The following is a 23,981-nucleotide window of genomic DNA, read 5'->3' on the forward strand; positions in this document are numbered from 1 at the left end:
ACAGCTCACAGAATATCAGAATATGCTGTATCTCCCCTCCGAACCATAAATGAGGCCCTTCTGGGCCATCTCAGGCCAGAAAGTCAAGTCCATAAATATTCCGCAGACCGGGATGGGTTGCGATGTAACCCCAATTTTCATGAGGGCGATAATTGCTGGGAACACCACCTAGGTAGTTGGTTAGGTTCATTGATGCCAACTGGGCAGGGCGCGAGTCAGGCAGAAAGCGGGTTACGAAGTATTCCGCAATTTGCCGACGGCGAAAACAGCGAGCGACTGATTGTAGACAGCCTGAGGGAGCTTTCGAAAGGCTAAATATAGATCCTTGATAGCGAGAAGTCTGTACGGAGGGATTTATCTTTGAGAGCTACTCTGGGGTGCTTTGTGGTGTCACAAACAGCCTGAGCGTAGTCCTTTCCCAACACTCAGCCAAGAAAGAGCCTTGGAAATATCACCTAACAAGTAGAAACACATTGGATATCGCATTCGTATGTGTCAATTATTGCTCCAAGAATAGAAGAGAATTTCAAAGTTGTCATATTCATGTATTGTAGGTTCTATGTGAGCGACCTAGCAAAAGTCCTCCGACGGTATAAAAGATAGTGTCCGGTTGTACTACTTATGCCCACTCATCCCTACTCAGCAAGGCATCATTAGACCAGTCTCCATTCCCTCTCCGTTATCTCCCCGAGGGACAGCAGGACCGCAGACGACGGCACGAACAGCCCGATCGTCTGATTGCGCACAAGCCCAAGACTAACCAACTGCCCGGCCCACTGCCAGCCGCCCATAGCGTAGCATGGCATGAAGACACCAGCCCCAGAGTCGCCAGTGCCGCAAACTGGCTCTGTGGCCCCACTCAGCGGGTATAGCGTCAGCAAACGGGCCACCATTACCGTCGGGTCCGACATTTCGGGACTATCAGCAGTGCGGGCACGGAACATCTTCGACTCGAACGGGCCGACACGTCCGGCGCTGCACCCGGTGCGCGCCCCGTCCTTGTAAACGATCGCGCCGGCATCCGGATCGGCTGGTCCCACTATGTGGTGCAGATTGAAGGTGGCTGGTGGACGTGGCGCCTCTTTCGTGACACTCAAGAGCTCTGTCATAACGTCTGTCCCCCGACTGTTAAACCACCTCCCATTATGGCACTCCCATCCGTCTGCAAGGCGTACAAGGGCTAAGTCGCTCCGCCAGCCCTGACTATTGACCCCAATATCGCCATGGACCACAGTGCCACATGGCTCCACCCATGCCGATAATAGACGCGCGCGACTCTGACTGTCTGCTTCAGAAACGGTTTTGAACAACTCACTCAGGATGTCAAGCCCTCCGGGCGTTATCACCTGGGTTTGTTTCTTCTCTAAATATGGTAATACATGATACGCCGTGAGGGCATATTTTTCCCCGTCATTATTGTTGCTGGTAGGGGCGAGAAACACCCCAACAGAACCCTTGGACTCCTCCTTCTGTAGCGAGATCGATTGACCATGGCTAAGGCGGCCCGGGTGTTGCGGAGGGCGCAACATCAAGTTCTTGCGTAACACAAAGCTGCGCTGGCTCGCCTCCCAGCTTTCCAGTCCAGCGAGTCCCAGGATATCTTCGGCATCGGCTGCCGGGCCGGCCATCTCGCGGATCTGAGCAGTGAGCACAATTGTGGGCGTATCCTGGTCGGGGAGGACCGCGAGTAGCGCGGCCGTCTCGTCGGCGCTAACGTGGAGGCAGACGCACTCGATCCACAGCCTCTTCCAGCCGAACGGGCACCGGGTGGCGAGCACGGTATGGACAGTGCGGTCACGGCGTAGTAGATTCTCGATGTAGGTTAGGTCGTCGTCTAGAGGGCGTACCGGCCCGCGAGTCATCGATGGGAGCATCGGGAGCATATCCGGATCGCAAACGACTTCTTCCGGGAGGGGCTCCCTACGCTGTGTCATCATGTCCAGCCAGGTGTCCTCTGTATCAACCAGTCGCTGATTGTATCCCCGCGGGCCGTCGAGGAGGGCCATGGAGCGCCAGAGATTGGGCTCTCGATATGTTGGTTGTTGCGGGAAGACCTGCAGGCCCCAGCGGAGCAAAGAGGTCATCGTCTCCTGGTAGAGCAGAAGAGATATCGAATCGATAGGCTCGGGATGTGGGCAGAGATCGGACAGTGGTAGGACAATGGTGCCATCATCGAGCGTTGCGGCGCTGCCTTCTGCCAGGGCACGGATTGCCATCAGCACGGTCTCGGGCGTTCGGGATGATAGAATGGTGCGGATCTTCTCTGCGAACTCGCGAAAGACTGTCGGCGTGGTCATCTTCTCCCGTTTTACGTGTGGCGTCCAGGGAGAGTGTGGCCATTTGCCGTTGGGCTTTGTGGGTGTGGTTGCCTGCGAGGTGATAATGTTCAGCGTTATGATGATAGATGACTCCAGTACGGGCTTCTTGGGCAACGATCAGGGGCAGGGGGGTAGTAGCACATACTTACAGCGGTCACAGCGGGGAAGATCTAAGTGACTGTGGTTGTGGAAGGCAGGAGTTGCAGGACTATACAGGAAGGCACGATCAACAAATGAAATCGGCTGGGCTGCATGTACGGTGCGAGCCACAGGAGCGATCTATGGCACCAGCGATACAAACAGTAATAATTTACTAGCTCACTATATAATGAGCAGCGAGCTGCTCTTGATCGCGCACTTTAGGCTCGTGTCGATATGGATGGAGGTGGAGTCTCTATGGAACTCAACGTCAGTCCGAGTCGACTCCAAAGTCCCGCCCGCCGATCCCCACCTCGGCATCAAAACCCTTTTACACCCCTGGCCCCACTCCCATATGATTATATAATATACTGCCGGTCGAAAACCCCCATGAATTCATACTGTACGCATTTTAGGTAGGCGGTATACTAATATGGTGGCGGTGAACTGGGTGGGGCTATAGGGGTGTAGAAACTTATGTCCAGTCACTGTATTTTCTTGCGTAATGTAATTACAGAACTTTTGTCCAACATGCTCAGCCACGCTGTAAACAGATACGCCACAATACCCGAAGCACTGCTCCCTGAGCAGACCGGAAAAGTGGGCCAACCCGTATCACGTGTCTCAATAATGACTCAGCCTCCGGTAAAAAGGGCGCCAAAAACAGCGTCCCAGGTAGCCATTTTCAGCGCCCAATTTACCGTCAACTAGCATTGGGGTGTAATATTGTGGGAACACTATCAGCTATGGTGGATTCCACCCGAGACACATCCAATGAAGCCGAACCGAATTAAATATCGGACCATCCCCAAATAGCCCCCCAGTTGATCGGTATGGCCGAGGTTTACCTATTCTTAGCGACCGAGCTAGTAATTTGTGTTGTATGCCGTATTGCACAATACCGCATCCACCCCCGACCTCTTATCGATTTGTTGCTTTTTTTCCCTTTGTGATCTTCCATTCTGGGCTTCTGGCTTCTGGTTTCTGTTTCTGTTCCTGCTTCTGCTTCAATTTTTGTCTCTCAGCCGCTTGTCATCCTATACGCTTCCCATTGCACCTCAAATTATAACCTAGTCGAATCTTCCTCCCTAGGCACCCCGAATGTGTACGATCTCGGTCTGTTGCTAGGGGTCTTTATTCCGCCAAGTCCACAAGGCATTCCGATTCGCCTCGCTCCACGTTCATTCCGTCACTGGAGACTTCTTAAGCCACTCGCTCTGTGAATACTTGACGTCCCAATTGCCCTTCGCACACTCGTTCACACCCTCGGATCTCAACCCGAGGGGACTCAAATATGGCCAACGCCTATTCTGGGAGTGGCCCGGCACACGCTCAGCCCTCACTCCCCTCATTACCAGCCCACCTACAGTCTGATACACATCTCACGGCCCATCTCGCCAGTCGGTATGAAGATCCGACCCTGTTCATTACAATCTCGGCATAGCTAACGTGTGTCTCAGGTTTCATGTGGGATTACCTACTGCCCACCTGTCGTCTCAGGCCCTAATCTCTCTGAATACATATTCATCGGCGATTAAAGGACCCGATGGCGGGAAAGAGGGAAGTGCTGCTGGCGAGGCTGAGGATCTCGCGCGTCGCGCCTTCACTCGTCTAGGTGCGCGTGGTGAGAACCAAGCCGTTGTATTCTTGTAAGCTGAATCCACTCTCTGTATAAAACCATATCTAACATTCATTCAAGAGGAGAGAGCGGATCCGGAAAGACCACTATTCGCTCGCACTTATTGTCTTCATTTTTATCCTTTTCATCGACCCCGCTCTCCTCTAAAATCTCATATGCCGCCTTTGTATTCGACACTCTTACAACCACCAAATCCGTCACTACACCCACCGCTTCAAAAGCTGGTCTCTTCCTTGAGCTTCAATACGATGCATCATCCTCCGTGAACCCCACCTTGATCGGTGGTAAGATCATTGACCACCGATTGGAGCGAAGCCGCATCTCTTCCGTGCCCACGGGAGAGCGAAGCTTCCATGTGCTGTACTATTTACTAGCAGGAACAAGTGCAGCAGAGAAGGCACACTTGGGATTCGAGAATAGCATCCATGTTCAAACTGGTAACAGGCTGTCCGGATCACATGTCAGCCACAAGCGCTGGCGCTATCTCGGTCATCCAACTCAGCTCAAGGTTGGAATTAATGATACGGAGGGCTTCCAACATTTCAAAACCGCGCTGCGGAAGTTAGAATTTTCCCGGGGAGAAATCGCCGAGATCTGCCAGATCCTGGCCAGTATCCTTCACATTGGACAGCTCGAATTCGCCACGGGTCAGTCTACCACCACCGGTGCGGAAGAAAGTGGTGGCTATTCTCACGAGGGTGGTGAGACTGTAACGGTGGTGAAGAACAAGGATGTCCTCGACAATGTCGCTGCTTTCTTGGGTCTCAGTGTTGATACTCTGGAAAATAGCCTTGGTTACCGGACGAAGACGATCCACCGCGAGCGCGTGACGGTCATGCTGGATCCGAAGGGAGCGCGAGAGAATGCTGACGCATTCGCACGTACTATTTATTCTCTCTTAGTGACCTACGTCATTGAAGCCGTGAACCAAAGGCTCTGTGCAGCTGAGGACAGTGTTGCCAACACCATCTCCATTGTTGATTTCCCCGGTTTTGCTCAAGCCCCCTCCACAGGGTCTACCCTGGATCAGCTTCTCAGCAATGCCGCAACTGAATCGCTCTACAACTACTGCCTTCAGTCATTCTTCGACCACAAAGCAGATATCCTGGACCGCGAGGAAATCACAGTAGCTGCGACAAGCTATTTTGATAACACGGACACCGTGCGTGGTCTGCTGAAGCATGGCAACGGTCTGTTGAGCATCTTGGATGACCAAACCCGGCGTGGAAGATCTGATACACAGTTCCTAGAAAGTGTGCGAAAGCGCTTCGAGAACAAGAACCCCGCCATCTCAGTAGGTGGCACCAGTGGATCAGGTGCCTATATGTCCCAGACCCGTAGTGCGTTCACCGTCAAGCATTTCGCTGGCGAGGTAGATTATTCCACCATCGGCCTGCTTGAGGAGAATGGTGAAGTTATCTCTGGAGATTTGATGAACGTGATGCGCTCCACCCGGAGTGACTTTGTGCGTGAATTGTTCCACCAGGAAGCTCTGCAGACCATATCCCACCCGCAAGAAAAGACTGCCATCATGCAGGCTCAGGTGAGCTCCAAACCACTACGGATGCCTAGCATGGCTAGACGGAAGACCGGACCCCCGTCCCGTTTCGCTGCCCCAAGCGCTCACCCCGAAAGTGAGGAAGGCGATGACCAAGAAAGCCAAGTTGCAGGATCCAAGCGAGCCAGCGGTCGGAAGAGCGGAATGCCTGGACCGACTCAAGGAGCCGCTGGCCAATTCCTTGCTGGTCTGGAGATCATGAACAAATGCCTGAGCTCCTCGAACCTCAATCCCTACTTCGTCATCTGTCTCAAGCCCAATGATCGTCGCATTGCCAATCAGTTCGACAGTAAGTGTGTGCGGATGCAGGTCCAAACATTCGGTATCGCCGAAATCAGCTCGCGTCTACGGAACGCCGATTACAGTGTCTTCCTTCCGTTCGGAGAGTTCCTTGGCCTCGCTGACATCGGGAACATTGTGGTCGGTAGCGATCGCGAAAAGTCCGAGGTCGTTCTCGACGAAAAACGATGGCCTGGCAACGAAGCTCGTGTCGGTAGCACCGGCGTTTTCTTGAGCGAACGATGCTGGGCAGATATCGCCAAAGTGGGCGAGCGCGTAGTACCATCCTATGCAAATGCCGGTGCTGATGAAGTCGATGGCTTCCAGGCCGCCGGTGGAAACCCGGACTCCAAACTACGACTTCTTCACGCCACCGACCAGTCTCCGGGTACTTTTATTTATGGAGATGATCCCAAACAAGGCTATTTTGGTAGCCGCGAACTGGATGGACGTTCTGATGCCGGAGGTTCCGCCTTCAACTCCGGTGATATGTTCAAGAACCTTGACACCAAAGAGCAAATGCTCGAGAAAAACAATGAAAAACAGATGGAGGAAGTCGACGAGGCTCCGACCTCCCCGGGTCGTCGTCGTTGGATGTTCCTGGTCTATCTCCTCACGTTCTTGATCCCCGATTTCGCGATCCGGTTCATTGGGCGAATGAAGCGCAAAGACGTGCGAATTGCCTGGCGTGAAAAACTTGCTATCAACATGATCATTTGGTTCGCCTGTGGTGTAGCAGTTTTCATGATTGTCGGTTTCCCTGGAGTGGTTTGTCCAACTCAGGCTATTTACAACACTGCAGAGCTCAGCGGTAAGAACGGTGCGGGTACAGCCGACTCTTATATTGCCATTCGAGGCGTGGTTTTCAACCTTGGAAGTTTCATGCCATCCCACTTCCCTTCGATCGTTCCCCAGAAGTCACTCAAGACCTACGCAGGCACCGACGCTACCAATCTTTTCCCCGTTCAAGTCTCGGCTTTGTGCCAGGGTGTTAGTGGGAAAGTGGATCCCAGCGTACCACTGGACTATCGATCAAACTTGAATGATTCCGCAGCCACGACATCCAGCTCCAGCTTTGATATCAATGCCAAGTACCACGATTTCCGCTACTGGACTACTGACCCCCGAGCTGATTGGTTCTATGAGCAAATGCTCATGATGCGCTCGAATTACAAGAAAGGTTACGTTGGTTATACGGCAAAGGCAATGAAGAAGCTGGCCACCGACGATTCGAAGAATGTAGTAAGTATACACGGGAAAGTCTATGACATGACATATTACATTGCCGGGCCCCGAGTACCTCGCCGGCCAGCGGGGAAGAACGCCACTGGCAGTGTTGATACCGATTACATGAGCCCTCTGCTTGTCAGTCTCTTCCAGGAAAAGCCCGGAGAAGATGTAAGCAAGTATTGGGATGACTTGGATTTCGACACGGGTCTCAAGTCGCGGATGCAACTTTGCCTTGACAACCTGTTTTTCATTGGCAAAGTCGACACCCGAGACTCGGTTCGCTGTCAGTTTGCGCGATACTTCATTCTCGCAATTTCGATCATGCTTGTCACCATTATTGGCTTCAAGTTCTTAGCTGCGTTGCAATTCACAAGGAAGAACCTTCCGGAGAATTTGGACAAGTTTATCATTTGCCAAGTCCCGGTCTACACCGAAGACGAAGAGTCATTGCGTCGTGCTATGGACTCCATGGCTCGCATGCGCTATGACGACAAGCGCAAGCTCCTGCTCGTTATTTGTGATGGTATGATTATTGGCCAAGGCAACGATCGTCCGACTCCCCGCATCGTCCTGGACATTTTGGGTGTCCCCGAATCCGTGGATCCTGAACCGCTCAGCTTCGAGAGTCTAGGCGAAGGCATGAAGCAGCATAACATGGCAAAGCTCTATTCTGGTCTGTACGAAGTCCAGGGTCACATCGTTCCTTTCCTGGTCGTTGTGAAGGTTGGCAAGCCTTCTGAAGTGTCCCGTCCTGGTAACCGCGGAAAGCGTGATTCCCAGATGGTACTTATGCGCTTCCTCAACCGTGTTCACTACAACCTGCCCATGAGCCCCATGGAGCTTGAAATGCACCATCACATCCGGAACATCATTGGCGTCAATCCGCAATTCTACGAGTACATTCTACAGGTCGATGCTGATACCATGGTGGCGCCCGATGCCGCCACCCGGTTCGTTTCGGCATTCCTTTCCGATACGCGTCTTATCGGCTGCTGTGGAGAGACGTCTTTGTCTAACGCCAAGACCTCCATCGTGACGATGATCCAGGTTTATGAATACTACATCTCTCACAATCTGACGAAGGCATTCGAAAGTTTGTTTGGATCCGTCACTTGCTTGCCCGGTTGTTTCACTATGTATCGTATCCGCACAGCGGAGAATGGAACGCCTCTCTTTGTTAGTAAGGCTGTCGTCGAGGCCTACTCGGAAATCCGTGTCGATACCCTCCACATGAAGAATCTGCTGCACCTTGGCGAAGATCGTTACTTGACAACACTGCTTATCAAATATCACCCGAAGTTCAAGACAAAGTACATCTTCCGATGCCATGCCTGGACAGTTGCACCGGAAAGCTTTACTGTCTTCCTTTCCCAGCGTCGCCGATGGATCAATTCTACGGTTCACAACTTGATGGAGTTGATTCCGCTGTCACAGCTGTGTGGTTTCTGCTGTTTCAGTATGCGATTCATTGTGCTCATTGATCTGCTCATGACCGTCATCCAGCCAGTCACAGTCGCCTATATCGCTTACCTGATCTATTGGTGTGTGAGTGAGCCAAGTGTGCTGCCCATCACGTCTTTTATTCTCCTCGGTGTTATCTACGGTCTCCAGGCCTTGATCTTCCTCGTTCGACGCAAGTGGGAAATGATTGGCTGGATGTTGATCTACCTCATGGCCATTCCCATTTTCTCCTTTGCTCTGCCACTGTACTCCTTCTGGAACATGGACGATTTCTCCTGGGGTAATACCCGTGTTATCACAGGAGAGAAAGGTCGCAAAGTTGTCATTTCCGACGAAGGCAAATTCGACCCCGACTCCATCCCCAAGAAAATTTGGGAAGACTACCAGGCCGAGCTGTGGGAATCCCAGACGTCGCGCGACGATCGGTCTGAATTCTCTGCGCACTCCTACGGCACCCGACTGCCTCCCTTCCCGCAGTCAGAGTATGGGTACCATACTGGCTCGCGCCCGGTCTCGCAGCTCGACTTGCCTCTTGGAGGTGGTGGTACTCGTTACTCTGCTGCCCCATCTGAAATGATGAGCAGCTATGGAATGGAAGACCTCAGCCATCTACCTCCTGATGATGAGATTCTCGAAGAAATCCGCAAGATCCTGGCGACTGCAGACTTGATGAAGGTCTCAAAGAAGACCGTCAAGCAGGAACTTGAAAGGCGGTTCGATGTCAACCTGGACGCCAAGCGGCCGTACATCAATTCTGGTAAGTCATCATTCAATCATTATCGTAGTGGACACAGCTAACAGATATATAGCCACCGAAGCCGTTTTATCGGGGGTTCTTTGAACGATCTATCTATTACAATATTCCATTTTTTTTTTTTGTCTTTTCAAGGTGAGGACATAGTTCTTGTGACAAACATGTGTTATTAATTATTTTGAGCTGTGTCTTGATTTTTTCTTTTTACAAGCGAACTTATGCATGGATGAGAGCTTTGCGCAACGGGTTTCTTGACCTTGATTCTTTTTTTTGAAAATGTCGCCATTCGCCTCATAAACTATTTATCTGTATCCTTGAAATCGATAATTCCCAGAGCTTACCCCTGGTGTTTGGTTTTGGTCCATGTGAATTCGTACATCGTAGGTTTCTTATTAACTAATATATTCTAACAACTTTTAGCCTCATGAGATCATAGACCCGGTGTGCTAGAGAAGTTGCGGGGTGATATTATTCGGCTGATTGAAGCCATGGTATGGAGGAGACTGCAAAACAGCAAGTGAAGAGACACTTGAGTGGGCATGTATGAAGCCATGTCTGGACTTCCAAGCCTTCCCAACCCTATGCGGGGGTGACAGACGGTGTAATTTAAAACAAGCAATAAGGCAGTAATTGAAAGAGCGATATGAGGGGGAAATGATATCGGAAATTATTGTATCACTGCATCCTTTTCCCGTCGCCTGCATTACTTACTAATGTGCGGCTCAAACAAAGATTACGCTCAAGTCGGGAAGTAGCGGCCCCACTTTGACCGACAGCCCTGGAAGGTACATATCAAGACGACAAATAAATGGAGACCTAGGCCGTTCACAATACGACAAGAAAAAGTTGTCATCGCGGCATACACCTGTCTGCACACATTCTTATAAAGCCCCCTATCCCTCACGTTCTACTTCTTCCCTCTTTCTCTCTTCTCCCTCACACCCTTCGTAAGTTCTACTAACAACACCCCCTCTACCTACACTGATGACACCTACTGATATTCTCTTGCATCAAACAGGCCTATTGTAATCTACAGGAGACTGTGGATTACTGTGAGGCCTACAACCCGGCCGCTTGTTGGGACTTTCTATCTAATCGAGGCTTGGAGCAATCCAACCCTCGATTATGATCATCCGATTGCAACCTTTCCCAAAACAATGCTTCGGCAATATTGGGGGCGGGCCAAAACATGTGGGCCTATACGTTCTTTCGGGGTTCCATGATAGCGGCTGGGTGAGTATTGTAGGGCTCGTGGGCGTGGGACTACACATCACTGGAACCCAACTTGGGAGCCAGTATGTGTAAATGGCCTGTTTGTACAAACTTCAGACTCGATATCTGTCGACTGTACGTTATAGCGGAGCCAAAGATTAATTTCCTAGCTAGGTAATTTCTGTTTCTGCTTGATAAAGGTGGTTCAATATCCCTTCTGTCGGTCATGTTACTGGAATACATTTCTCAACATTAATATAATAGATATATTTTAGACTTGTGTTCTCAACCAAGTGTGGCCACCATTTATCTAGATTTGAATGAAGACATTATCCCTCCACTGGCTCAACCGTCTTTGCCATCCCAATCAACACTCCCAGCCATTCAGTTTCCTGCGTTGTAAATGCCTTTGCCGCAGAATTTGACAAGCAACATAGATTGCTCTCCTCTAGCTGCCACGCTGCTGGATCTAGATTTTCGCTCGGCTCCTCCATAAACATGTCAAATCTTCCAACTCGTTTACTCCCCGCATACTTATTCTCATACAGCCAACCATTGAACCACAAAGGGCGCTGCTCGCGGTCCAAGTGAAGAAGCTGGGGGGCACAGATGGTTTGATCTGATTCATGGCCAGGCGCCATTTTGCGTACTTTTTTCGCCGGAACCCCCTCAGGCCGTTCACTAGTGGCGTTGGCATTGTCAGGAACTTGGACTACGCCCATGACTCCAGATCCGCCCGGGTGGAAGGCATAGGAAGTGTCACCAGCGAGCTCCCATCCAATCCAAAAGGTTTCCTTGTCACCTGTGCAGCTCTAGGGATTAGCAAATAAAAAAGGGATTTGAAAAGGTATGTAATGAGGCGTAACGAACCGAAGACCATATCATAAGTCCCTTTAATGTCCCCGCCATTGCCATCCCTATCTGGTCCGTTCATCCTGCATACGAGCAACAATGCGACAAAGTGCATCCACTTATCCACAACAACAACTCCCGACTCTTGCATATGTCCGCTTTCCCCGGTCCACATTCTGCTCTGCTGCACGGATTCCGAAATCGGCGGGGGCAAGATCTTCTGCAGCCATTCCCTCTTGCTCTCTGGCATGACCTTCCTATCTCTGAAGAAAAGGGCGCCCGTGCGCAAGTACTCCGGGTCATCAAATAGTACCTCTGGGTTAACGAAGAATAGCGAGTCGGCGTCAATGAACACGAGTTCGCGGAAAGACGACAGAAGCATAGAGAAGGGCTTCCCGGCCCATCCGTTGAGCTGCCAGCCTTTGTCATTGACCATTACAGAAAGGTCCCGCGTTGTGACGCCTGGCAGAGCTTCAAGCTTCTTGCGGAAATCTTCATTCAAATCCCTGTCACCGAGGTACATTATCTCGATGGGAAGATCGCAGCCCAGGAGGCGAAAGGAAGGGATGGCAGCCAGTAGGTAAGGCGCATGGCTATTGCCCGCTGTTGTCACGATGCCGCGGCCTCCATGGCGCGACGCGACGTGCAAGCTCATGTGGTCTGCAAAGTACGGGCTTGTCCACGGAAACAGCAATGTAGCGAATTTGGTGAGAAAGTGGCGGTAGGTTTCGTATTTGTGCAGCGCCTCGGGGAATGTTGACTCGCTGAACGTGTCGCGCATGTGGGTGATAATATCGTCCCGCACGTAAGTGTGATCTCTGTTGTTGACGAGGTGGACATCCTCCCAAGCCTCGAAGAACTTTTTATATGCGCGTGTGCGCAGGCCAAGCTCGTGCAGCCTCTCCTCCCCTGTGCTGGTTACTGGCTGTAGGAGCTCTCGGGTGTCTGACTCGCTGGGAATGGTTGACAGAAGGTAGTCAAGAGCAGCGCTAGAGATGTCAAGCCCTAGATTCTCTGGATCCGTCTTTTTGTCGGTGTGTTCAACATTATTTGATAATGATTGCGTTGGGTCTTGGTCTTTCCCTGTTGCGGAGTTTACGTTTTCCTGCGACTCTAATGGAATTTGTACAGTTGATTTTTCATCCGACATGTCTTGCGACGTCGAATCATGTAGAGGTAATTCCGCAGTCCTGATACCAGTAGGCCATAGTTGCCAAAGTCTGTCCGTGACCAAGCTGGAAGTCGATTTCAGACTCTTGGGGCTTGAATCTGGCTCCCTGAGGAGCAGAGATGATATTATGAACCATCCAGCCCCTACCGCAAGGATGAAGCGAATGATCCGAAAAAGCATACGTTTTGGTCGTGTTTTTGCTTTGAACCTCGGATGTGACGGAGGAAAGCGGCCTTCTTTGGGTGGAATTGCGTGCTGTGGGAGCATGATGTGGACAACAGTGGAAGATGAGGTATCTATTTTCGCTGATTTTACAAAAATATGAAAAGGAAAGACGGAAATAGGTCCGTGGACAACTCTGAAACAGAAAGGACAACGCGTTGCGTCCTATACCCCTTTCTAGTTAGTGTTATCCTTACCTCCATTACTTTGTACCAACTTCATAAATTCTCACCCTTCTTTGCATATGAATAAATGCGAGGCTCTTCACTGGGAATTGTAAGTACATATGTAGTAACCCCTATCAAAAATGGTTTCCCTTTGTTGCTGATGTTCAAAGGTTGAGTGGTGTCTCAGTGGACCCTTCGGGTACAAAGGAACCTAGAATGTGAGACAGTCTCAGCATTCATAGCTAGGTAGTAGCTGTAGAGGCCATATGTCGCCTCCTGTAACTAGTTAGTTAACTAACTACTAGTTGACTACTATGTAGTTCCGGTATGTAGTCCTGGTATGTAGTTCTGGTAGGTAGTTATGTAGGGAGCAATGTAGGGATAATCTCCATAGTGTAGTTCCGGCGAGGTCCTTGATTGGTCCGAGACAGATTCCCAGTTTGCAAGCCGGCTTCAGTTTTGATCTCTCGTTTGGATATTAGGTGGTGGTGATATTCGGTTATGCTATTCCTCGCTCTTCGTATAACTAAGTAGAATCGTGCCTGGAGCCAATTGTAACAATTCAACACTTTATTCTGAAACGCCGATGAATAAAAGCTCGAAACTCATTGAATTTCCCGCTAAATACTAGCTCTGAAGGAGGAAGAACGATATCTTGGTCGGTGCTACTTCGCTTTAGCAATCCGAATCGGACCTATACAGAATTTCCGTATACCTACGTGGTATTATAGCACACCAAAGACTTGAACAATCTCTTCGAGTGACTCGCCTCCAATACAGTCTTATCCCTAACTCTTTATCAAGTCTACTCCTGTTCAAACCACAAAGAATGACAAAAGAGGCAAAGAACACGAGTGAAGTCTTTATGACTCGCATTGTTTCTTCTCTGTCATTATCTTCTTTAAATTTCAATAATCAGGTTTCTATCGACGGAAATCGCATAAATAGACTCGATCGCACCCTCTTCTCATCAAGTTCATTCAAAGCATCTGCATCAACCGACTAATCTCATAGAATACAGTCCCCTACCTAGGTTTGTTATACAATACCTGTTTAGAATCATGCCAATCTTCACATGGAACGCCGAGCGTCAGTTTCTGCACGTCCGCGACCAGTTTATAGCTAAAGTACAGCTTGAGATTGATGCCATTATGACCCGCAATGAGACTTCGCCCTTCCGCCTAGCCCTGGCTTATGACAACCTCACCGACCTTATTTACGAGGTACGTGTTGTTGAAAATGCTAGCGTCACTATGTATAGGGAGATGCCACAATGCCGTACCGTGCTCGATGGACGTGGCTATCACGGGTACAATTCCGAATTCCTGTGGAAGATCCGCCAGCTTCAGGGCCATTTAGTTGTGCTTAAGAATAACCTCCACAATGTATTTGACGACTGGCATTGTATTTCGCGCCAGATCCGGGCTGTGGGACAGTGCTTAGACCTTTAGATATATGCCAATTCATTTCATCGCAGGTTTTTGCACTCAAATGCGCTAGCGCTTTTCGTAGTATTGTAGTCAATAGTAGCTCGCTCGTAGACTAAGAAGTTGTTTCTGGTACTCACAGATATCTCGAGTCTTCAAGTTCTGCTGAATTCCTAAGCTAAAGACTAGTCATTTATTGCTAAAGTTGGTTGCCAATATTCTCCACTTAGTCAAAGGGGTGTGAATACCAAAAATAATAATGATGTGTTGAAGCCAACAATCTGCACTGTGCTCTTGACTTCTTCGGTTTGATAACGACTACCCCTAGTATGGAGGAGACCCAAAGTGTTTACAGGGTATTGTTTTGAGATACAGTAATATATCCATTCTACTAGGCTATTCAGGTTGTAGTTGCAATATCAAAAGTCTCTTGAATTCAAAGCTAGACACTAATTAAACAATCCCTGGTTATTTTTGATTACGATGAATGTTTCCAGGTACGTCAATGACCAAGAGCATATCAGGCAAATAGTCCATTGGACGATTCAGCCCACTCCGATCAGAGATGTAATGGAAGTTTTGTTCTATGGCTCTTCTGGGTGTACTGATTTGAAAGTATCTTCTTCAAACCCTGTACCCATGCAACATACCAATAGCCCTCTTTTCCTTGATTAAATCAAAAGCCCACAGCCCACAGAAAATCCGACTGCCCACAGCAAGGAGCCCGAAGGCCAAACGAGGATATCGCAAAGCTTGAAGCTCCAACTTGTTTCTTCGCTTCTTCAAAAAAAAAGCGGGGTTGCATGGCCAGTTGCAAGCGGTATCACACAGTTTCCTGTGTAATCCCAAAAACTCCGCTGAATGCACTAGACAGAAATAACCCCAACTTAGTAGCGAAAACAAACAGACTGAATAGGGGGACTCACCTGGAGTTTAGCCGACCCGCCAGAACTGGGATCGTGCACTCCCGTCTGACTTCAGGTCTTTCCCTAAAGGTTCTGATGAAAGACGAGCGCAGGTTAGAGATGATTACAACCACAGACAGGTAAGTACTTACCTTGGACTTGCGTCCCAGATGCCCCGCAAGACGAAATGGCAGCATGTATCACTACGTGCATACCGACTCCGCCTCAGGCTTCGAAACCCGTAGCGATTGATGGGACTTGCGAATTATCCCATCTGCCTCCCCAAGATTTACAGCACGGATCCTCCGAAGGAGGGTGCCGACTTGGTCCGGGCGGTTTCGACAATGATTCTAATTGAAGGAGAATGTGGTTAGAAATGGTAAAATGCCACTGGCTGGAGAACTCACCCGCACATCACCAAGGCTGACAGGACAATCAATGAGAGTCCAAGCTCAATGCAGGTACTTTGCCGCCATAACGAAGGTTCTAAGAAATAACAAGTCAGTAATGGGGAAAAGGTTGTCACTGGTGGAGGAACTCACCCCACATCACTAAGGCTGACAGGACAGGAGTCTAAGCTTAGTGCAGGTACATTCCGCCATCCAACGAAGGTTCTAAGAAATAACAAGTCAGTGAGACGAAAACGATTGTCACTAGTAGAGTAGAGGAACTCACCCCACATCACCGAGGCTGATAGGACAAGAGTCCAGGCTCAGTGCAGGTACATTTCGTCATCCAACGAAGGTTCTAAGGAAAAACAAGTCAGTGACGGGGAAATATTGTCACGGGTGGAGAACATACAACCGCTGCCGAGGCTTAGGGGCCCTGGCTTAGGCTTTCCGACGAAGGCTCTGAAAGGCACGAGTCAGTTATAAAAAAACCATGTCCAATCTGCAAGTGGGACAACATACCATGCCTGTTCGATATTTACAGGAGACCCTGCAGTATCCCCCGTAAATCTCTAAAGGCTGTCGATTGTTAGCAGATCATCTTGATCGAGGAGGAAGTATGAGGCTCACCTGTGCCACTCCCACGAAAGCTGTGCCAGATTGGGTCCGGGAAGCTTGCGAGGGAGGAGGTTGAAAGGAGGAAGTTTGAAAGACCCTGGGGGGACTTTATATGACAGACCTGACCTGTGCAACTTGCTCTGGCCTAATTAGGACGTGACAGCCCCACTTTTTATCTTCACGAACAAAGAACAAAGGCAATAAGAAAGTACTACTAAGCCTAATTGGGGTGGGAGGTCGCTGGGTGGCTGGGAGTATGTAAACAAACATTTACTATCTTCCATACTATAGCTTGAACTATAGAGTACAAAAAAAAACTTTTTACTCAACTAGGACCCTAGGGTCCTGGCAGCTTACCAGAATGAGGTGGATATCGTAGGCACTGAAATAATGGCTGTTCCATCATAAATGAGACATGTCTCCCACAACTCTATGCATCACTTACTCCCTGTGCTGATCGGTGAAAATATAACCCAGGCTAGTAGAGCTATTGCGCTGGAGAAGCCCAAGTAGGTGCCTGTTTATTTCTCCATGGTAATGCAGAATGTAATACCTCAATACGCGACTCTATCAATGTGAACAGCATCCAAGGTCGGGACCCGTCTTCACCGCGTCTCTAGCAGGTCCATAGTGACAAGTGAACATCTAATTTGTTTTATCTACCTACGATATTTTGCACGCTACAATCTGGAGCATCCTGGCCGTTTCGATCAATTTATATTTTCTTATGAAGACGATAGTCTTTTAAGTGAAAGATGAACAGACAACATATATATTTGATTCTGATTAAACCTAAAATAGGGATATCCCGCGAACAAGTCAAATACATGCCTCTTCATAAGCCAAGTAGAACTAACGGACTGAAAGTTGCGGTCTTTACAAAGCCAGAGCGTTCAGATACCCTGATCGACACATCTCCATCATTATCCAGGGCGGGGGGAACGGATGCCAGAGATGACATGTGCCAAGTGGGGCTGTCGATCTTTTGTCTACAGATGTCTTATATCAGTAACCGGACATCCCAAACCCAGAGAAAGCTACATAGAGATCCGAGCGAGTTACCTGGGATCATCTCTCCAAAGATCACAATCTACAAATCCACCGGCAAACTCCAAACCAAATAAACAGCCAACCATGGATAACCCCACCCCGCAACCGAACCCAAACCCAAATCCAACCGCAGACCCAGCAAACCCAACAGCCGACCAACAACAAAAAGAAGCTCTGGCAGCCTTTACTGCAACACTCCACTCAGTCGGAACAAACCTCGAAGCGCCGCTGCGCGACCGCGCAGCAAATATCCAATCCAACGCGGTGGTGCTGGAAAGACAAGAAGCCGAGCTAGCAGAGAATACGCAGCGACTAGCGCGGCAGAATCAGCAGTGGGTTGGATTCGCGGATGAGACGCGCGACGGGTTAAAGGAGATTGGGGATGTGCAGAATTGGGCAGAGATGATTGAGCGTGATTTGCTGGCCTTGGAGGATATGATGGATGTTGTTGAGAGCGGCCACGGGGAACATGGGAGTGAGGATGGCGATGATCGGGGGGATAGTGATACTGAACTGGATGACAACGCAAGTGGGCGGAATGGGAATGTTGATATTGATGCTAATGGGAAGAACGTGGGTCAACAACCGAAAGGATGGTTACGATGGTGGTGATGGTTGTCTTTGTTCATTTGGTTTGTTGTTCTTACTTTACATATATATCACGCACAGGGTATCATTATGGATTATTCGTCTTCTTCTTCATCTTCTTCGGCTTCTCCTTCCAAGTATTGTTTCCAAGGGTCTAGTCCTTCAGTATCCTGGAATTCATTCCATTCATCCCACTGACCCAGACTCATCAAGTGTCGCATAGTCGGTCGACCGTGGGGGCAGTTCCATGGTTTATCAATAGTACCCATGTTCCGAACGACTCGTTCCATCTGCCGGCTAGTCAAGGTCTTTCCGATCATGATACTTGAGCGACAAGCGCGCATAGCAAACATTTTACGCACTTTGCTTGGCCGCGGTACTGACGATCCATTTGACGTTGAAATTGACTCTGACAGCAACACGATCAGTTCCTCCAGATCTCGTACACCAAACACCACTTCCTTGCTCAGCGGTAACGAGACGAGTTGGCATCGACGACCGATAGGCTCATCGCCGCTTTCGTCGACAATCACGAGAAACCCGTTTTTCTCAAGGGCGGCGCGATTCTCAAGGACAACCTCTTCTTCAACGGCAGTGAGATCGAGGCGTTGGGGACGGACGAGTCGCTGGTTTTGCACCACGGTTTCAGCTTGCAGGCGCTCGAAGTTAATTTTTTCATCAGAGGCGTGCTGATCGATGATGAACAGCTCATCTTGGTCTTCTCCTGGACGGACTGCGATGATAAAGCCCAAGTTGAACTGGCCGATTATACGCATTTGGGCGAAATCGTTCTTGCTTACAATCAAGGAAAGTTTGTCCTCGGCAGTTTTCTCGCTAAGATCAGTGGCTTCCTCTCTCGTTTTCTTGGTGCCGGCTCGCATGGTCTTTTGCAATGTGATGAGTTGGGATTGGAGACGTGCAATAGAGCCATCTACCGTACCGACAAGCTGTATAGTCGCGTCGCGATGCGCAGCGCCCTTGCTCATTTTCTTTGCACGGTTCGCGCTGTTTTCTTCGGGAAGTACAGCAGTCTCTTCGGCTTCATGAATCAGCCGTTGAACTGTAGCCTCTTCCTGCGCCTTCTTTTGAGCTTCATCGATATTATCATCTACGGCAGTTTCCTTGTCTTCTGCCTCGGTGTTTTCGGGTTCTGATTGAGCTGCACCTTGGTTGGGAACATAATCGGCATCTTCGGGCGGAGGAGAGCCCTCCTCTTCGGGCTCTTCTTCAGCGCCTTGTGTATCCTCAATCTCACTTGAAATATTACTTTCATCTTCGTCAATCCGATCATCTTCACTAGCAGATGCCGCTTCATCTTCTTCGTCATCCAGCTGCGACCCAGGTGCAGCAAAAGATTTCATATGATCACTAAAGATATTAGGGCGTGATGGTGTGTGTATCAGTCTCTTCCGCCGGGACTGCGCTCTGATTAGGGGTGGATCTTCTGCAACTCGTTTTCGTGGAAGACCACTACCGACCATGGACGTTACGGTTCGGTTGCCAATAGTGATGGTAGCCAGTTCGGCAGGTTCTCGTCGTGGGCGCATTCGATCGAAGGCATTCTGGACAATGCTGGGAATTTCTTCTGGGTCTCCACGAGCACGAGATGGAGTCTCGTCAGGAGCTGATGGCTGGGATGATGGTTCATCGGAAATAAGGGCTGGCTCGGGCTCTTCCTGGGCGGCTTCTGGGACGAAAAGTTCATCGTCAGAGATCGCCGCGGCAGGCGTTTCTAGCTCACTTGGGGCTGGCGTCGACATCGAAGAGCGATCAGTTGCAGCACGGGGTGTTCTCATTGATCGAGCCGGAGATGGCGTGGCTTGCGTCCTTCCCGTGCCCGCCTCTGAGCTCGAGAAACGCTGAATCGCACTCTGTTGACTCGCCCCCGAAGTCTCCACTGAGCTTTCTTTCGTCCGATCTCGGCTTGGACTTCTAATTCCACCGTTTTCACCCAGCTCCCGAGCAGTGACGAACCCTGGAAGTGATGCTAGTGGTTGCTGTTTTGGCAAAGGCTTAGATTTAACCGATGACTGCGGCACAGTTTGTTCCGCATCCCCAAAGAGTAGAGTAAGAGAAACTTTGAGCGATTCAATCATAGCCCCTGCATCATGAAGCAAAATTTGGCGCTTATCAGGCGAAACGTTGACATCGTAAGCGTTTGTATCCATCTGAAAGTCTGCGAAGATAAACGCCGACTGTGAGACATTGAACGACTTGTAAACCTCGTTGAACGCCTTCTGAATCTGTGGCAGGCCACATGGCCGCGAGTTGACAAAGAACATCTGACGATCCGGAGTTTGACGGCCCTCGCCGAATACAGGACGTGAGATATGCCCTCGCACCTGAATTTTACTCAGTTGGTCATCGCCTATCCGTTTCGTAGCCGTGGAAGGCTCAAACTCCAGCTCTAGATCGAGGGATATCAGGGCAGATAAGGTCTTCGCGCCATACACATTGGCAATATTTTCCTTGGTAGTCTTATTTCCATTTGTCGAAAAGACCACCACGTTCCGTGTCTTACCAACAGTGTTCCTGACACTGAATCGGACTCCAGTGCTGATGCATGCATAGGCATGTAAGAGATTCAGAACCTTCCCATATTCCCGCTTGATGTTCTTCTCCAATTCCCGCCGACGCACTGGAAGCCGCTTGAAGATGCCTTCGACCGACGCAGTCGTTCCTTTCTGTCCAGCCACGATCTGTGTCTTTCGGAGTTTCCCGGATTGTTCAAAGTCGAGTCTATTCGCGCGAGGAACTTGCTTTTCTTGTGCCGTGACGATATGAAATTCAGCCAATGCGCAGAGTGAGGATATCGCCTCGCCCCGGAAACCGAAGGTGTGCAGGCTCGAGAGGTCATCGTATGACGACAATTTAGAGGTATAGTGTTTCAATGCTAAGAGAAAAATACAAGTCAGCTTGACTGCAATGCACCAAGAGAGAAATGATAACTCACCCACGTTCTCATAGTTCTCCGGCGAGATCCCGCTGCCGTTATCTTGGACCTCAATTAGGTCCAGTCCATTATTCTTAAACCGGACCTCTAAAACCCCCAAATCATCAGAAATATGTCACAAATAATATGCCGAGCTGTTTACCCACCGATTGTCGTTGCGCCCGCATCCAGACTGTTTTCAACAAGCTCTTTGGCGACGGAGCACAAGTCAACGATGACTTGACCCGATTGGATTTGGTGTACCTAATTAATGCGCTGGTCAGATTGGGACGTCGGGAAAGACATCAGATTGCATACAGAGCGGGCCTCAATGGCTTGGATTGTTGCCATGTTCATCCCATGATGTCTACAGAGAAGTTGGCACGCGTCTCACTTAACGCGTGGGTTTGCCAAGACCGCGGTGAGCCAGTTGATTATGACAAGCTCGATCCATCCATGGATTCGATGACGCCCCTGATGTTTTATTTACGTTGCAAGGATATTATTGAATTTGTTCATTTGTGAATTGGATAGAGCCGCAACTATGGATATAAATCAAAATGGTCAATTAGGAGCAACAATATCGCTCTTAACGCGCACAATCAATATGAAAAAACTAATAAACACCGAAGCGATCTGGCAGCATAACAGGCGCAACCAGAGTCCAAAGATAGATAGCATAGCAGACCCAGGCGCTGACGATCTTCACCCAGCTGGCCCAGTATGTGCGGCCCACCGGTGCGAAATCTGTCGTGGTCTCCAGTGTCAGTCCCTGGACTAACAAAGTGGCTACCCACGTTGTGGCGAGGAAGAAGATGATGTGGAAGAGCGAGTAGTTGTATTGTGTTGAACTACGCTCGTCGTCCTTCGTGGTTTCATAGTCATCTTCGTCATCACTTTCATCCAGGGCACTAGCAGGAAGACTGCCGCTCTCAACAGCAGCCCGGAGAACTTCAGCGCGCATCTCTCGACGGGCATTTGGTTGTTGAGTCACCAAGCCGTGCTCGTTGTCATCCGTGCCCAGCTGGATGTAGCTGTGGCCGCCCTTCGATCCCAAGGCAATTCCTTGGGTAGCAGCGCGTGTGGTGGTGTATGCGATAGTCAGCATAGTGACAATCGCACCGAGGACGATAGTGGCAGTCCTAGTTCCGCGGGACCGGATGAGGGGGTTGCAGTTCTTGTCATCCGGTTCCATTGAAACGGCAGACATGGTCAGGTAGGTGCAGTAGACAGTGACCATTGCAGCCTGAGCCAATCCTGCGCGAGAGTTCGATTCTTGCACTGCTGGTTGCACAGAAACGAAAGATATGATCAAAAACACAACCAGGTTAACCTGTGACGAGTCAGTTAGGCGCTAAGATTGATGGTGTGGGATACATACGGTGATAGCAGCCTGGTTCATAGAGCAACCGCTTTTCGCGAAGAAGATATACATCAGGATGGTCATGACCAAAGACGCCAAGTACATGCCGAGGGTCGAACCAATAAGCAGACCGCGCCACACACGAGAGTCGCTATCTTCGATCTTCTGCAGGCATAGCTCCGCCCACGAGTGCGCAAGGTCCACCAGAAGGATCAAACCCAAAAGCAGGAAGAGCATGGCGCAGAAGAAGGCGATGTAGTTGCCATAGACGAAGAAGAAGGGTTCGGGGATAAAGAAAGACATGACGATAAAGGCCAGCCAGAGGATGACCTTCGGACCCCAAAATCCATTTTGGAGAGCGGCGCGAGTATCTTTCGAGCTTTTAACGCCGAGAAGCAAAAGGGCGAGGAGTAAATGGAAGAGACCGAGGGCAAAGTTAATACGATGGACCGCGACCCAGCCGTGACATTCCTTCCCGTCGCATCGAATCTCCATATAATCCAGTGTCAGATGTTGCAATTTCTTCAGGGCCCATGGTGTGAGCATAATCCAGGAGAGTATAGAGTTGATCAAAAGGATGAAGGCATAAGCGATTCTCGTCGCCATACTGTCTTTGTTAGTCCGAGATCCTCCGCACTAGGCAGTTGAGATGGTACCTGTTTTGAAACTTTCCGCAGGCGCTGCAGACTGCAGAACATGTCGCTGCTCCACAGCATGATGCCGTGACTGTCAGGATCTGTTGAGGAAGAGAATCAAGTTAGCAACTGCAACGTGGTGAACTGGAGATTGGGCGACAACATACAGAACCAACGCTCGGCACGGCCAACAGCGGGATGGAAAGGAGGGCACCCATATTGGGAGTGCGTGTATAATATAACCCACTGTCTTAGTTCGAATGTAAAACCTTGGAACTGAAAGTAGATCCAGAATCGACAAGAGTGTGGAGAGAGGCAGGTGATGATTGAAGATCGTATGAAGCCGCCTTCGTCATGAATGTTACGTAATATATCCAAATCGAAATACATCACGTGACAAGTCTCTTTTGGCCTGCTATTTTAGGATTAGCGCCCCGCAACTAGCATGACCCTCGGCATCATCATCAACATTGCACTAGAGGGATCCAAAAAGTATGACATTCGAGCTAGTTCTCAATTGTTGGAATGATGACCTGGAATAAAAAGAAAGGGATTCCATTCGTTGAGAACATTGATTATTTCAAACAAACCTTGGAAGTTCGGTAACTACAGAGTACTCCGTATCGATGAGATAGTATAACATGAAATGTATACATCGAGGACATCCCTTATTGTTGTACATACAATGGACCTATTTAGACAAAGAAACAACGGATTAATAAATCAACCGCTCTCTCTGCTCGGACTTGATTGGACTTGACTACATATATATTCCTGGTGATATAAAACCGTTGGAAATCAGGCAACATAAGGCTGTAAGGCATCCAATACAAATCCTTATCGCGCGTGGAGAAACGCACTTGGCCGTGCACTCGAACTATGACGAGTCCCGATTCGCGCAATTTCGGGGAATTTGACGGATTGCTGTGTTATCAACGCGGGATGCAACGTAGAACTTAGATGACATAGTACATCTCTTACTACATCTCTATTTCTCTTTTCACCCCTCCTCAGATTCTTTATAGAAATCAGTTTATTCTCCTATTTGTGCATCTGACGTGGAGCAACCTTTT

At 49.5% G+C, this 23,981-nt stretch overlaps 7 protein-coding genes across 7 annotated transcripts; 3 read left to right on the plus strand and 4 right to left on the minus strand.

The window, feature by feature from the left end:
* Positions 1 to 653: 653 nt before the first annotated feature.
* On the minus strand, positions 654 to 2,297 carry N7518_004601 (uncharacterized protein; the record flags this gene model as incomplete). The annotated part of the gene is made up of 1 exon (XM_057185528.1): positions 654 to 2,297. One exon carries the CDS (start codon positions 2,295 to 2,297, stop codon positions 654 to 656), a length of 1,644 nt encoding a protein of 547 aa, XP_057042298.1.
* A 1,453-nt stretch (positions 2,298 to 3,750) lies between these two features.
* On the plus strand, positions 3,751 to 9,464 carry chsE (chitin synthase class Va; the record flags this gene model as incomplete). The annotated part of the gene is made up of 4 exons (XM_057185529.1): positions 3,751 to 3,860; positions 3,917 to 4,105; positions 4,156 to 9,380; positions 9,433 to 9,464. The coding sequence occupies 4 exons, from the start codon at positions 3,751 to 3,753 to the stop codon at positions 9,462 to 9,464; spliced, it is 5,556 nt and encodes a 1,851-aa protein (XP_057042299.1).
* Positions 9,465 to 10,918: 1,454 nt separating this feature from the next.
* N7518_004603 (putative alpha-1,3-mannosyltransferase) lies at positions 10,919 to 12,879 on the minus strand (the record flags this gene model as incomplete). The annotated part of the gene is made up of 2 exons (XM_057185530.1): positions 10,919 to 11,391; positions 11,460 to 12,879. 2 exons carry the CDS (start codon positions 12,877 to 12,879, stop codon positions 10,919 to 10,921), a joined length of 1,893 nt encoding a protein of 630 aa, XP_057042300.1.
* A 1,183-nt stretch (positions 12,880 to 14,062) lies between these two features.
* On the plus strand, positions 14,063 to 14,452 carry N7518_004604 (uncharacterized protein; the record flags this gene model as incomplete). The annotated part of the gene is made up of 1 exon (XM_057185531.1): positions 14,063 to 14,452. One exon carries the CDS (start codon positions 14,063 to 14,065, stop codon positions 14,450 to 14,452), a length of 390 nt encoding a protein of 129 aa, XP_057042301.1.
* Positions 14,453 to 17,474: 3,022 nt separating this feature from the next.
* N7518_004605 (uncharacterized protein) lies at positions 17,475 to 18,002 on the plus strand (the record flags this gene model as incomplete). Its single annotated transcript, XM_057185532.1, has 1 exon — positions 17,475 to 18,002. One exon carries the CDS (start codon positions 17,475 to 17,477, stop codon positions 18,000 to 18,002), a length of 528 nt encoding a protein of 175 aa, XP_057042302.1.
* A 71-nt stretch (positions 18,003 to 18,073) lies between these two features.
* On the minus strand, positions 18,074 to 21,267 carry N7518_004606 (ATP-binding mismatch repair protein PMS1; the record flags this gene model as incomplete). The annotated part of the gene is made up of 4 exons (XM_057185533.1): positions 18,074 to 20,871; positions 20,932 to 21,018; positions 21,078 to 21,174; positions 21,229 to 21,267. 4 exons carry the CDS (start codon positions 21,265 to 21,267, stop codon positions 18,074 to 18,076), a joined length of 3,021 nt encoding a protein of 1,006 aa, XP_057042303.1.
* A 259-nt stretch (positions 21,268 to 21,526) lies between these two features.
* Positions 21,527 to 23,126, minus strand: N7518_004607 (serine incorporator domain-containing protein; the record flags this gene model as incomplete). Its single annotated transcript, XM_057185534.1, has 4 exons — positions 21,527 to 22,243; positions 22,292 to 22,880; positions 22,930 to 23,009; positions 23,076 to 23,126. The coding sequence occupies 4 exons, from the start codon at positions 23,124 to 23,126 to the stop codon at positions 21,527 to 21,529; spliced, it is 1,437 nt and encodes a 478-aa protein (XP_057042304.1).
* Between the last annotated feature and the right edge of the window lie 855 nt (positions 23,127 to 23,981).

Source organism: Penicillium psychrosexuale (assembly GCF_028828465.1).
Source record: "Penicillium psychrosexuale strain IBT 29551 chromosome Unknown utg000003l, whole genome shotgun sequence".
Taxonomy (NCBI): Eukaryota; Fungi; Ascomycota; class Eurotiomycetes; order Eurotiales; family Aspergillaceae; genus Penicillium; species Penicillium psychrosexuale.